The following is a 15,360-nucleotide window of genomic DNA, read 5'->3' as shown; positions in this document are numbered from 1 at the left end:
TCCATATCTTCCTGAGCACCTAGTACAATGATTTCTACATAATGGATATCAATAAATGTTTACTGCCTTGAAGTAAATTCAAAAGAACATGCAAATTTTTGTCACCATCAAAGAGGACAGGAGTGTAGCTATGCATACTGGACAACAAAAAATATCCAGCTAATCTGCTCAGTAGGAGATCCCTAGTTTCCACCATTGGCTCTAAATAATTATGTGATATTAACCCTAATCTAAGACAGGCTGCCAAGCCTGAAAGGCTCTTCTGTGTGGGACTATTTTGAAACAACATGGACTGCCCCCCCACTTCCAGAAATATTTGAGAAGACAGTTGGAAAATCCAAAATATATAATGGCATGCATTGAGGCACCCAAATATGGGTGGAGATTCTACAGGACCTCAGAACTAATTTGTTCAGTTTCCTAGCCAAGGACCTGTCTAGCCCTGTGGCTCATATCACTCAGAAAGAATTCAAATGGAAACAAGTTGTAGGCCCACAGTTTTGGTGCAGTTTTAAGGTCTAGAAGAAAGGGAAAATGTGTTGTTCCCTAAATAAAACTGAAAGTTTATCTTTTTAGCAAAACTTTGAGTAGAGATAACCACCTGAGAATTTTTGGGGGGTGGGGGGATTTTTTTTTTTTTTTCAGAGGGCACAAACTCTTACGCATATTTTAGTATCAGGCTCAGTTTTATTGACTGGCATTCCTTTGCCATTAACATGTCACAACCGGGTTTCAGTAAATTTTTTAATGGCAAGTAATCACAATAAAAGCATCCCCTGGGGGAATATTGGCTTGTTGTACAAGCGCTCTATCAAAAACAAAAAAATGTCTTAGGAAGACAACAGTACCCTTTCAATGTTATTAGTTTACAAGTGGTTTTCACTTATGAAATGAAGTCTGTCATCCTACAATGTCTTCATCATAAACTACAGTTAACCTTTGAAGAACTCAGGGGTTCGGGGCACTGACCTCCAACACAACTGAAAATCTGCATATAACTTGACTCCCCAAAACTTAACTACTAATAGCTTATGGTTGACCAAAAGCCTTACTGATAACATAAACAGTCAACTAACACACATTTGGTTATGTTATATGTATTATATACTGCATTCTTATAACAAAGAAAACTAGAGAAAAGAAAATGTTATTAGGAAAATAAAGAATAGAAAATATATTTACAGTACTGTACTTATCAAAAAAACTCTGCATGTAAGTAGATCCTCACAGTTCAAACCTATGTTGTTTAAGGGTCAACTATACATTAATGGCTGACTGAGAAAATGATCATCTTGGATACTACAACATTTTTAAAATAAAAGGACAGTAACACTATAGTATAAAATAAAATTACAGCATGGTCAGTATAAACTGTTTCTAATAAATAAGAACTAAGAAATGAGAAAGACCTTGATTCAAATCCTAATTCTACCCTCTACCCTGTGACCTAGAAGAAGTTACTTCAGTTTCTATGTCTCAGCTTCCTCTTTTGAGATTATTATAGGATTAAGTGAGAAAATGCATGCAAAGCACTTAGCATTGTGGCTGGCACACAGGAAGTTTCCATAAATGTTGGTTGTGATAATTAAACACTTATCAAGTCCTTTACATGCATTATTTCATTTAAACCTCTGAAAAACAGCATGAACTAAGCATTTTATCTCCCTTTATCAAGAGAGAAAAATCAGGGGCACCTAGGTGGCTCAGTTGGTTAAGCATCCGACTTCGGCTCAAGTAATGATCTCACAGTTCGTGGGTTCAAGCCCCACATTGGGCTCTGTGCTGACAGCTCGGAGCCTGGAGCCTGCTTCTGATTCTCTGTCTCCCTCTCTCTCTGCCCCTCCCCTGCTCACGCTGTCTCTCTCTCTCAAAAATAAATAAATGTAAAAAAGAAAAAAATTTAAAGAGGTAGAAATATAGATCTGAGGAGGTTAAACTGTAAAGCCTAAAGTCAAAGAGCAAGTAAGTGGTGACATCAAGCTTCTGACCTATACTGTAATCTGATTCCAGAGCCCATTCTCTTAAGCACTACACTGTACTCCTCCTCTTAAGTGTTCGACTATTGTTGCTGTTGAGGTTGTTCAATTGTATTCAAAACCTGTACCTTTCAGTTTGACCAAAAAAAGACATCCTTGGAATAAAAATTAAAACACTGCTTCCAAGAAAATTAGATTTCTTAAGACAGTTAAAAAAATTTAGAGCTGTAATGGACCTCAGCTCTAACTCAGCATTTTTACTACTTTTAGAGTTTTATAAACAAAAGTCTTCCATGGAACTGCATATAGAGTGCAGAAAGGTTTTGGCTAAAGCCAAGAGTGACGGGCGTGGCACCCCATCCATGCAAACTTAGTCTCAACGCAGGACTCTAAGGAACACACCTGAAGCAACTGAGCTAATCCCAAACTCTCATTTACAGAAAAGGAATAGGACACCCAGGCAGCTTAAGTCATTTTTCAAAGTTACAGCAATACCTCAATTAATTTTAACACCAATTTGCTGACATTTGTACCAGTGATTTTCAGGTGAATAGGAGATACATGTTCATCAACTCTGCAGAATATGTTCAACATTCTACTTTATATTTTGAAAATAAAGACAAACATTTTTCATCCTGAAGTACAGAAAAAGCATAAGATTTTCTAAAAATTGTTATATGGAATAGGAACTTGAAAAATTAAGAAACAGCAATTCATATAGCCACTGTTCACAAATAAATTTTTTTTAATTGAGTCTACATACCTTCTTCCCCAGTGCCATATCCAGTGTCAAATCAAGATAAACACCTTGCTTTGGATTAGTAAAGTCTAGAATTTGAAATTTCTTAAGTAACTGAATAGCCTTCTCCACCTCGTGTATCTGTCTTGGATATAAGCGTTTTAAGTAGACATCATCCTCAGGTTCGTCTTCCATAAAGGAATATGACTTTATTTTTTCTGTTTCATCTGTTTTCTCATCTGATGTTTTGTCTTTTACACCTTTTTTTGTGCTCTTTGCAGGCCTTAAAAAAAGATAAATTCAAGATCAGTTACTCAATACATAGTCCAAGAAACTGTTTTTTTAATATTTCTTTCTTTTTTTGAGACAGTGAGAGCATGGGTAGGGGAGGGGCAGAGAGAGACAAGGACAGAAGATCAGAAGCAGGCTCCGCACTGACAGAGCCCGATGTGGGGCTTTAACCCACAAACCGTGAGATCATGACCTGAGCAGAAGTTGGATGCTCAACCAACTGAGCCACCCAGGCGTCCCAAGAAACTTTTTTCAAAAAAGCCAATGAATGTAAGACAGAAAAAATAACAAAATATAAAGTTTATTTTATTTTAATTTTTTTTAAGTTTATTTTAATTCAAAAGCATAGACTGCTTTACAGTTTTTCTAATTCAACGAATATCAAGTGAACTTTTGTACTGTTTGCAGGTGATTCAAAGTTAGATAAGGCATTGGTGCTGCTCTCCAGAAATTTAAAGGAGTAGAGAGATAGACATGCAAACAGATAATTTCAATACAGTGGGGTAAGTACTCTGACAGTGTTAGCAGAGCCAGGCCAAAGCCATATGGAAGACATTTAAGCCAGCCTAATAAATTAAGGAAAGGTTTTAGAAGAGATGACCCTAACATCGATTCTTGAAGGATAAGAATCAGCCCAAGTATATACCCAAGAAAGACAAAAACCTATGACCACATGAAAAAGTATACACAAATGTTCATAGCAGCATTACTAACGGCCAAAATGTAAGAACAACTCAGATGTCCAATAACCCAGATGAATGGATACATAAATGTGGTACATCCATATAATAAAATATCAATCAGCAGTGAAAAGGAATGCAGTTCTGATACAAGCTACAAAAAGCATGAACTTGAAAAACATTATGCCAGTGAAAAGAAGCCAGTCACAAAAGACCACATATTGTATGGTTCCATCTATATGAAAGAACAAGAATGGGTAAATCCATAGAGACTGAAAGTAGATTTAGTGTTTGTCCGAGACTGGAGGAGGGGGTTGGAGAAATGGGGCATAACTGACAACGGGCATTGGGTTTTGGAGTAAGTTAACAAAAATGTTCTAAAAATGACACTGTTGGTGGCGGCAAAAGTGTGAATATACTAAAGATCACTGAATTGTACACATTAAATAGGTGAATTTTATGGTATGTAAATTATATCTCAATAAAGCTACTATTTTAAAAAGTAGAGTGGGGCACCTAGGTGGTTCAGTCAGTTAAGCATCCAACTCTGGATTTCCACTCAGTCATAATCTCCTGGTTCATGAGTTCAAGCTCTGCATCTGGCTCTGTGCTGACAGTGTGGAGCCTGCTTGGGATTCTCTCTCCCTGCCCCTCCCCTGCTTGTGTGTGCTTTCTCTTTCTTTCTTTCCCTCTCTCTCTCTCTCTCTCTTAAAATAAATAAATAAACTTTAAAAAAACATTAAAAGTAACAAGAGAAAAATTAAATTAAAAAAATAAAAAAATAAAGAGTTGGCCAGGCAAAGAAACACATAATAAAAGTACTGAGTCATCAAATAGAATATAAATACATACAGAGAGCCATTATAAATTCTAACTGACTAGGGAAAAGTGGGCACAATTTTTCTGCAAGGAACCAGACAGCAAATAATTGATGGTCACTTATCTCAATAGCTCAATTCTGCCACTATGTGAAAGCAGCCATAGACACTGAAGAATGAATGAGTGTAGATGTGTTCCAATAAAGCTTTATTTATGAACAATGGCTTCAATTTCATAATTTTCATGTGTCACTAAAAAATGTAAGAACCATTCCTAGTTCATGAACCATACCAAAATAGATGGCAGACCAGATTTTTTGGCCCACTGGCCATATTTTAGTGACTCCTTAACCAAAGGGTAAAACAGAGGGCACAAAACATCAAAAAATGAGGCTGGAGAATCTACATCATAGAGGGCCTTCACTAGAAACAATGAGAAGCCACAGAACAGGAGTGACATCTGTATTTTCATACAGACTATTCCCACTATAAGAGATGGATTTGAAGGAAGCTGGATTGGACACAATATAAAGACTATTCCTTCCCTTGCTTCCCCAGGAGATATGACAGCCTCCAGAGCAGTGATGGTAATAGGCTGAAGAAGATAAGACATTAGATATTCACAAAGAAAATACCGTAGAAAAAGAAAGGGGGAAAGACTCTAGAATACTTCCTAGGCTTCTGGCTTGTGTGACTAGGCATAGAGCTGTATCATTAAGAGCAGAAATGAAAGCAAAACAGGTTTCTTGTGAGGAAAGTAGTCACAGAGATGAGTTCGGTTTGGGGCAATAGAGAATTTGGTGTGGGGTTGGTTACATCATTAACTTCAATTCTTTATCCCCTCTCTCAAGTCCCTTTGCTGAGTAACTTTGCAATTCCTCCCACTTAATGGGGTACAGCATGTTTCCTAGCACCTTGATTGGCCATGTGACTAGTGTGGCCAATATAATAAGTGAAAGTGACAGTTTTTCTGTTCTAAGTTTAGTCCAAAAAGAGGCTTCATATGTTTCTACTTGTATGTTTGTATTTCTGTCATTTTCATAAGAACATGCCTGGGCTAGCCCAAAGGCAGGAGAAGGAGAGATACATGAAACAGACCTGCCCCCACAGAACCCCAGGCTAGATTGGACAATTCTCAGCTGACCTGCAGACTCACAGATGTGCAGCAAGCTCAGCCAAGGTCATAAGAAACACCCATCCAAAGCTTAAATCAGCTGAGCCATAGATGTGTGGGGAATGATAAGTAACTCTTGAGTGGTCTGGTATATAACAAAAGCTAACAAGCTGTTTACAAAATATCTAGGAAAATATGTTCAGCAGGTAATTGCAGGTAAGAGTTTGAAGCTAAAAAAAAAGAAAAAAAAAACAAGACAGCTAGAGATAATATATTTTCTCAGCATTAATTCAAATCATACCTATAATCTTTTAACCATAAAGTTTTTAAATTAAATAATATTCTAGAAAAAGGTTTGGGTTCTGTGGTAGGCAAAATAATGGCTTTCCAAAAAGGCAATATCTACATGGCAAAAAGGACTTTGCAGATGTGCTTAGGGCTAAAGACTTCCAGATAGGGAGATTATTTGGATAATCCAGGGAGTACAATCTAACCACACAAGTCCCTGAAAGTAGAGAAACTTTCCCCTTTCTCACCTGCATCTGACAGAGGTGGGAAGTGACAAAAGAAATTTGAGCATGAAAGAGAATCTGCCATTCTTGGCTTTGAAGATGGAGGAAGGGGCCCTCAAGCCGGGGAATGTGGGTAGCCTCTCAAAAGTGGGAATGGACAGGATACAGGTTTTCCCCTCCAGTCTGGAAAGAAGCCCTGCTGACACCTTGATTTTAGCCCAGTGAGATCCATGGCTGACTTGACCCACAGAACTGCAAGATAATAAATTTGGGATGTTTTAAACCACAAAGTTTGTGGTAATTTATTATGGCAGCAAGAGAAAACTAATATGGGGTCCTATAAAATTTATGTGTAAGAAATAGATGATGGCAAAATAATTTTTTTTTAAAAATGTGTTCAAGCCCTGCATCAGTCTCCACGCTGTCAGTGCAGATCAGAGCCTGCTTGGGATTCTCTCTCTCCCATTCTTTTAGCACTCAACGAATCCTAATTACCACAATTAACAGCATCCTCCCAGCTAACAAGCAATTCAACAGAATAGCAGATAATGACAATGCTCATTTTTAATGGGACACAGGTGTCCTTCTGGACTGATGACAAGTCTAACCAGGTGCCCCAGTGGATGGATACAACACACCTCAACAGCTACTTTGGAAGTAGTCCACAAAATTCTGAACCTTCCAAAGTGGAGAAATCACATTTTTTATTTTATATTTAGTAAAAGAACAGGGAGGCCAATAAAAGAAGGAGCCTGGAGAACATGCTTTTTGTTTTTGTTTTTAAGTTTATTTATTTGAGAGAGAGAGAAAAGCAGAGAGAGAAGGAGAGAGGGAATAACCAGGCTTGATGCTGCCAGCTCAGAGCCTGACTGGGGCCCCATCCCACAAACCATGTGACCACAATCTGAGCCAAGATCAAAAGTAGGACGTTTAACCGACTGAGCCACCCAGGCACCCTGAGAGCGCCTGTTTTGGTAATAAAATCTCCATCTAAAATAAAACAAATAAATGTCCTAGCTGTAACCTATAGATTTACTTTAGATAAATGCTGATTTCACCAATAAATTTGTAATCATGGCTGAACCTGTCCATTCAAATTGCAATTAATCTCAAATTCCCAAGGACTGAAATGTGATTTTTATGTTAATAAATATTTGCAAAACCCAAAAGAAGTCTGATACATAAAGAGACTGAATTGAGATATACAGCAATTTACTTATTTATACTTTTTAAATTTTTTAATGTTTATTTATTTTTGAGAGTGCGTGTGTGTGCGCACGTGTGAGGGAGGGGCAGAGAGGGAGGGAGACACAGAATCCAAAGCGGGTTCCAATTTGTCAGCACAGAGACCAATGCAGGGCTGGAACCCACGAACTGTGAGATCATGACCTGAGCTGAAGTCAGATGTTTAACCAACTGAGGCACTCAGGCACCCCTACTTACTTCTACTTTGATCTCTGTTTCACAAAATATTTGAGGTGATTCAAGAAAAATATTTTTAAGTTACAAACGGAACACAGGTTTTTTTTTTTTTTTAATGTTCGTTTATTTATTTTTGAGAGAGAGAGAGAGAGAGAGAGAGAGAGCGCACATGCATGACCTGGAGAGGGGCAGAGAGAGGAGAGAGAGAATCCCAAGCAGGCTCCACACTGACAGCACAGAGCCAGATGAGATCTTGACCTGAGCCAAAATCAAGTTAGATGATTAACTGACTGAGACACCCAGACGCCCCTATTGTTTTTTAAGATTTATTTTATTTTAGAGAGAGAGAACACAAGCGGAGGAGAGGGGCAGAGGGAGAGAGAGAGAGAGAAGCACATTCTGAGCGTGGAGCCTAACACGGGGCTCAATTCCACAATCCTGGGATCATGACCTGAACTGAAATCAAGAGTTGGATGCTCAATGTACTGAGCCACCCAGGTGCCCCAGAACACTGTTTGGGATAAAGAAAAAAAAAAAAAAAAGCATAATACATTATAACACAGATCAAATAGAACTCTAAAATAACACTTTCTTCCAAAATTAAAAAAACACACAATAAAAGCTGTCAATAATTAATTTTGTAGACCGACTGCTTATTTTCCATGACCCTTCAAAAAATGGCTATCTTTATTCATTAGAATCGCATCCAGAAGAACTCTGTTGCTCATGCAAATGTAAGGCCCTATCAGGAGAGTTTAAATACTGTGATTCTTGGGGAATAAAAATAAATCATACTAAAAAGGGGTTTGCTAATGTGAGGGAGAAATACCTGGCAGTTTGAATCAAAGAGAATTTTGCTGCAGTTACCTTGGTACCTCAACCACATACATTAAATGAGTAATAAGAGACTACTCAAGTAATAACTCTCCCCTTGCCTCATCTGTCCCTTAACACCAAAAGTGTAAAAGAAAAAATAATTCCATAGCCATACTCAAATGAGAAAAAATCAGTGCTGTAATAATTTTTTTAATGTTTATTTATTTTTGAGAGAGAGAGAAACAGAATGTGAGTGGAGGAGGGGCAGAGAGAGAGGGAGGCACAGAATCCAAAGCAGGCTCCAGGCTCTGAGCTGTCAGCACAAAACCCGACACAGGGCTCGAACCCTGAACCGTGAGATCATGACCTGAGCCGATCGGACACCCAATCAACTGAGCCACCCAGGTGCCCCAAAATCAATGCTGTAATAAAGCTCACTTCAAGACCTCTGAAGATCTGTGACCCCAGAGATCCAAGTCCCTTCAAGGCTGAAAAACCCTTTACACAGAGGAACTGGGGGATAGGATCCGGGCAGCACGGCGATACACAACTTCTGTCAAATTACACTGAACTAAACAGAACTAAAGACAAAATGCCTAGGGCATGTAATTATTAATGGAATGCAAATATCTGAACATCTTATTTCTTAGTATAATCCTGTAAATAAATTCACTAATATCTCTGACACTGGTTTATTCATGAAACTAAATGCAGAAGTTCTGCTTATGCTTACAATGTGAAAGCCAAAAGAATAAAACAGTCAATAATAATATAAAAAAATGAAAATTAAAAAATAAAAACTGGAAAGAGCACTAACAATAAGAGAGTTGGATAAAATCATGACTTTTCTTCAATGCATCACAAAGCTGAGATCACAGGGCAACTAAGTAGCCTTAAATCCAAGGATAATCAGTCCACATTCCCCATGCCCACTCCATATGCATACTCAGGACACTCTCACCCATGGCAGAGTATAGAAGGCAAGCAGGTAAGAAGAAAAAAAAATCAGCTACAATTTTAGGACTACTAGAAACTCCCTGGGAAATCCACACACGAGGGGAGTTCACACTCAATTTACAGGCCCTTTCCACAGACCTCCACCAGATGCTCCTGGGAAAGACTGGAGCAGGCCAGGAGACTAGAAAAAACTTCCTAAAGAGTACAGGCACAGAGTTAGCCACTGCTGCCAGAAAGGCATGTAACCCTGAAAACATGTAGGGCACAGGTGTAGGGAAAAGAAAGAAAAAAACACCAAAACTTCTACGCTTAGGGGTAGGTCAGGAAACAGTCCTGAGCACAGTATCCTCACCAGTACAGTAAAGCTGGGGAAGGGCCTGGACACTGGCACAAGACCTGCAATAAATAAATACCAAAAGGAGAAGGGACAGAAATACTGAGAAAACCCCATTCCCAAGGTCCAGCCACACTGCATCTACTTAAGAAAAAGGCTGGACTTGGAAAACAGAATATCCCTCCTGCACCCATCACCAGCCTAGCAGGCACTAATAAGCAACAGCAATCTACACTAGGGGAGGGGAAAGAGTATGCAGAGAGACCCCCCCTCTGAGGCACAGCTGCACAGGCAAGGCAGAAAACAGAGCATAAAACAGAAACGCTGAGAAAAACCTTCTAGCAACCCACCCCCCACCCTAAGCACAAGGTAAAATGCAGAAATGTGAAGCTGGTGGTAACCATAGCAACAACAAAACCAAAACCTAGCTCAACTTCTGACTGGACTGATTGAACACTGTGACAAGAAGAGGCATGTGCATTCCCAGGCATAAATACTAGGTACTTCGGTCTCAACTGTTCTACACAAGATGTTCAACAGTCAAAAAATTTGAGATACATGAAAAAAGAGCCTATTATCAACAGAGAAACAGAACCAGAGTCAGAGATGATCAAGTGGCCTTTCTTTATTAGGATCTGCCACTGGCAAACCATGGGTATATGCACATACATGGAGGAGTGAAGAGATTCAAGATGACGAGAGAAGAGAGAAGCAAGCACAAGCCTCTCCAACCTGTCTCAGCTCTGATTTAAAAAAAAAAAAAAATTTCCATACAAAAACTATTTCTCACTATATTATAAAATTGGTACCTTAAAAAATTAAAACCACCACTACAATTACAAATACTATGATTCTCATCAAGCTACTGAATAATTCTCATTTGTCAGACATGAAAGAAATCATCTGCTAATAATTTACCAGTTTTATTTTACGTTGCATATTTCTCACGCTATAGTTTTTAGATGAGTGAAAATTGTTTTTAAAGTTGCACTGGAAGAGAATATGGGGAAGACATAAAATGAAAATTTTTTATAGGATAAAAGCAAACATTTAAAGATAAAATATTCTAACAGTAATTAATATCCCTAATAAATATTTTCAAAAAGCAGAAAAGAAGACAAACTGCTCAAAAGAAAAATAAGCAAAAGATATAAATTAGAATACAATGAAGAAACAGAAATAAAGACTGATGATATCAAGAGAGGTTAAGAATGCAGGCACTCATTCACTGCTGGAGGGATAGGGATGTAACCAGGTAGAACCCAATACTCCTCTAACTTAACAACAAAAAAGAATCCACTGGGTACTATGCACACTGAAAAGGAAGGCTCCTTTCTAGTTATATTTCTGCCACCTCCCTCTTCATCCTGTATCAAGCCAGAGCAGACAGTATTCGTCCATATCATTCACTTTCATGCTTCTGTACCACTGAAATACTTTTCTCTCAAACCCCCTGCAAAATTCTTTCAGGACCCAGTTCAAATACTTCTTGCCATACCCTTTTCCAGGTAGAATTAATTTGCCTTATATCTGTGATCCCATAGAACTTGGTCCATTTCTCTTCCACAGCAATTAAAAGATTATATATAGTACACAATATGTACTAATTTATGTAAAGAGCTCCTACTAATCAACAAAGAATTGGAATAGAACATGAAGAAAATCCATAGTAAACAATATAAATGGTTTTTTAACACATGAAAAGATATACAACCTCAATAATAATAAAAGAAACATAAATTAAAACTTGATTATACCATTCATTACCCAGCAAATTGTCAAGAGTTCAAAAATTTTAACTACACTGTATATGGAAAAATAGGCATTCTAATACTATTTACTGGCAAGAACATAAATTGTCAATATCTCTATGAAGGCAATTTGGCATTACCTATCAAAATTATAAATGCACATATCTTTTGATTCAAAAATTCTATTTCTCAGAGTTTATACTACAAATGTATTCATAATCTTTGACAAGATCTATGTACATGATTATTCACTGCAGGATCATTTGTATTAGCAAAAGATTAAAAAGATAAATGTTGGGGCGTCTGGGTGGCACAGTCGGTTAAGCGTCCGACTTCAGCCAGGTCACGATCTCGCGGTCTGTGAGTTTGAGCCCCGTGTCAGGCTCTGGGCTGATGGCTCGGAGCCTGGAGCCTGTTTCCGATTCTGTGTCTCCCTCTCTCTCTGCCCCTCCCCCGTTCATGCTATGTCTCTCTCTGTCCCAAAAATAAATAAAAAACGTTGAAAAAAAAAAAATTAAAAAGATAAATGTGTATCATTGAGGGAAATAGGGAAATGGTTAAATAAATTATAGTATATTCACATGATGAAATATTATATGCAGGTCATTATAGCACTATTTTACAAGAACCAAAACATGGAAACAACCTAAGTGTCCATCAACAGATGAATGGATAAAGAAAACACGGCACATGTATACAATGAAATATTTATCATTCAGTCATAAGAAAAGAATGAAATCTTGCCATTTGAGACAACATGGATGGACCTTCAGGGCATTATGCTGATAAAAGTTAGACAAAAAATAACAAATACCATATGATCTCACTTATACATGAAATCTTCAAAAAAAAAAAAAAATGAACTCACAGAGCAGAGAACTAATTGGTGGTTACCAAAGGCAGGGCGGGGGTAGGTGAAATGGGCCAAGGTGGTCAAAAGTACAAACTCCCTCTTATAAAATAAATAATCATGGAAATGTAATGTGTAGCAAGGTGACTACAGTTAATAATACTGTATGGTCTGTTTGAAAGTTGCTAAGAGGGTAAATCTTCAAAAGCTCTCATCACAAGAAAAGAAAGTACATCTCTATATAGTGACAGATATTAATAAGACTTACTCTTATGGGGATTTCCCAAAATACATAAATATTGAATCATTATGTTGTACACCTGACACTAATATATTATGTGTCAATTACATCTCATTAAAAAAAAATAACTAGACAGCTCCATCTAAAACTATCTCCAAGATATATCATTTTTTTAAGTTTCTTTATTTTGAGAGAGAAAGAGAGAGCAAGTGCAGAAGAGAGGCAGAGAGAGAAGATCTCAAGCACGATCTATGCTGTTTAGTGTGGAGGAGCCCGATGTGGGTCTAGAACCCACGAACAGTGACATCATGACCTGAGCTGAAATCAGGAGTTGGATGCTTAACAGACTGAGTCACCCAGGCACACCTATGATACGCTGTTAAGTTAAAAGCAAGCAAGATGCAAAACGAGGAATACAGTTAAATAAGAAACAATTCTGACATTAAATGTATGTGGTTTTTTTTCCTACACCAACCAATCATCTGACATCAGCCAAGTATCCAACACTTGAACACAATTCTGATACTATCTACCTGGATTTTGCATCAGATCCCACAAGTTAAGGATTCAATCCCACAAGACTGCCCCCACTTCGGATGCCAACAGCAATTCAGGGCCTCTGGTATTTCTGGCCAAATGGCTAGAAATCAAGGCGTCCTGTGACCCCCTCCACAGACCTCATAATTTACTAGAATAGTTCACAGAGCACAAAGAAACACTCACTTAACATTTACCAGTTTATTATACAATAAAAAATATGATAAAGGATACAGACGAACAGGGACATAGTGGAAGGTCCAAAAGAGTCTACAGTGTAAGAGTTTCTCTCCCCAGTGGGTCTGGGTGAGTCACCTTTCTGGCACACGTATATATTCACCAATCCAGAAACTCTAAGAACCCCACAGTACTGGGATTTTTATGGAGGCATAATCAATTATGAACTCAATCTCTAGCCTCTCTCCCTGGCAGGGCTGAAAGATTATTCTTTTTTTTTTTTTTTAATTTGTTTAGTGTTTTATTCATTTTCTGAGAGAGAGAGAGAGAGAGAGAGAGAGAGAGAGGGAGCGCGCGAGCAAGCAGGGGACAGGCAGAGAGGAGACACTGAACCCGAAGCAGGCTCCACCAGAGCCTGATGTGGGGCTCAGACTCAAGAACCATGAGATCATGACCTGAGCTGTAGTCTGACATTTAACTGAATGAGCCACCCAAGCACCCCAGGGCTGAAAGAGTCTAATCATGGCTTGCTCTTTCTGGTGAACAGCCCTCACCTAAGAGTCTACCAAGATTTGCCTTAGTAGAACAAAAGATGCTCCTAGCACCCAGAAAATTACAAGAGGTTTTAAGAACTCTGTATCAAGCACTGGGGGCAGAGACCAATATAAATATTTCTTATCATATCACAAAATCCTAGCTCCAACACTTACTAGCTCTGTGACCCTAGGCAAGTTATCTATCAGTGCCTTACTTTTCAACTCAAAAACATAACATTATAACAACAGCTTGCACATAAAGTTGCTGTGGAAAATAAATTAATTATTGAATGCCAGTGTTCAATATATGTTAAGTATTACTATAATAAGTCATATTTTTTTCTTTAGGACTATCAAAGCAGAGATGATAAACTTTTACAACTATATGTCCCTGTACATATTTATGGGACAAAGCATAATGTTTTTTAATCAAAATTTTAAATGAAAGCAAACAAAATGAATTAAAAAAAAATACTTACTTTGTAGCAGCAGCAAAATATCTGCTGGGCACCCAAACATTTACAGAACAAGGATAAAGAGGTGTTTGACAAGTCGTCTTGGAAAGACCATGCTTTTGACGATGTATCAAGACTTGAAAGAAAAAAAATACATTAATCATTACATCCATAATTTTTATATTCTTAATCAATGTTTCTAAAACAAAAAAACAAAAATATTCAATATTTTATGAGTCTCAACCATTCTTTAAAAAGCGTAATAGTGGGGCACCTCAGTGGCTCAGTCAGTTAAGTGTCTGACTTTGGCTCAGGTCATGATCTCCGGGTTGGAGAGTTTGGGCCCCATGTTAGGCTCTGTGCTAACAGCTGGAGCCTGGGGCCTGCTTTGGATTCTGTGTCTCCCTCTCTTACTGCCCCTCCCCTGCTTGCACTCTGTCTCTCTCTCTCTCTCTCAAAAATACATAAACATCAAAAAAAAAAATTTTAAGTATAATAATAGAACCTACAATACGTGAAACTAAAGCCAAGTAAACATCTAATTCAACAATTGTCTTCATTTTTTGTTTAAGATTTTGTTTTTAAGTAATCTGTACACCCAATGTAGAGCTCAAACTTACAACCATGAAATCTACAATTGTATGTTCTACTGACTGAGCCAGCCAGGTGCCCCCTGTCTTCATTTATTTTTAACTTAATGTAGTTCAGGTTCAACAGAGTATGTTAGCTCTGCTATTATGGAATATATATCCTGAATTTCTTAATAATTTAAATTTTTCTCTTTTTATATGTATAATACATTCACAGAGTTGCCCAATGTACATCTGAAGAATAACAGCTAAGTGGAGGGAATCGCCTTACCAGAGATCAATGTGTTATGAAGTTATGGTAATTAAGACACTTTGCTATTGGCACAAGTATAGAAAGACAAATTAATAAAACAAAAATAGCCTAGCAACAGACCCATACACATGTGGATATTTGAAATATGACAAATGTTATTGTAGATCATTGTGCAAATAATTCAATTAAGTGGTGTTAAGAAAAGAGATTATTCATAGGGAAAAGAATAGATTTAGATCCCTATCTCATAACACACACACACACACACACACACACACACACACACACCAATCAAATTTAGATGGACCAAG

General features: G+C 37.8%; 1 protein-coding gene across 4 annotated transcripts in view; it reads right to left on the bottom strand.

The window, feature by feature from the left end:
• Window positions 1-15,360, bottom strand: part of MRPL1 (mitochondrial ribosomal protein L1) — a 98,671-nt gene that overhangs the window by 70,251 nt on the left and 13,060 nt on the right. For all 4 annotated transcript variants that reach the window (XR_013555235.2, XM_060654812.1, XM_060654811.3 and 1 more), the window contains exons 2-3: window positions 14,231-14,342; window positions 2,740-2,998 (exon numbers count right to left, since the gene is read on the bottom strand). Coding sequence is in view for 3 of the 4 variants with exons in the window: in XM_060654812.1 (XP_060510795.1) it covers window positions 2,740-2,998; window positions 14,231-14,342 (371 nt within the window). In the remaining variant the exon portion in view is untranslated. The remainder of the gene's footprint in view (window positions 1-2,739; window positions 2,999-14,230; window positions 14,343-15,360) is intronic.

The sequence above is a fragment of the Panthera onca genome, chromosome B1, assembly GCF_046562875.1.
Source record: "Panthera onca isolate mPanOnc1 chromosome B1, mPanOnc1 haplotype 2, whole genome shotgun sequence".
NCBI classification, from domain to species: domain Eukaryota; kingdom Metazoa; phylum Chordata; class Mammalia; order Carnivora; family Felidae; genus Panthera; species Panthera onca.
This window is presented reverse-complemented; position numbering and strand designations above follow the sequence as displayed.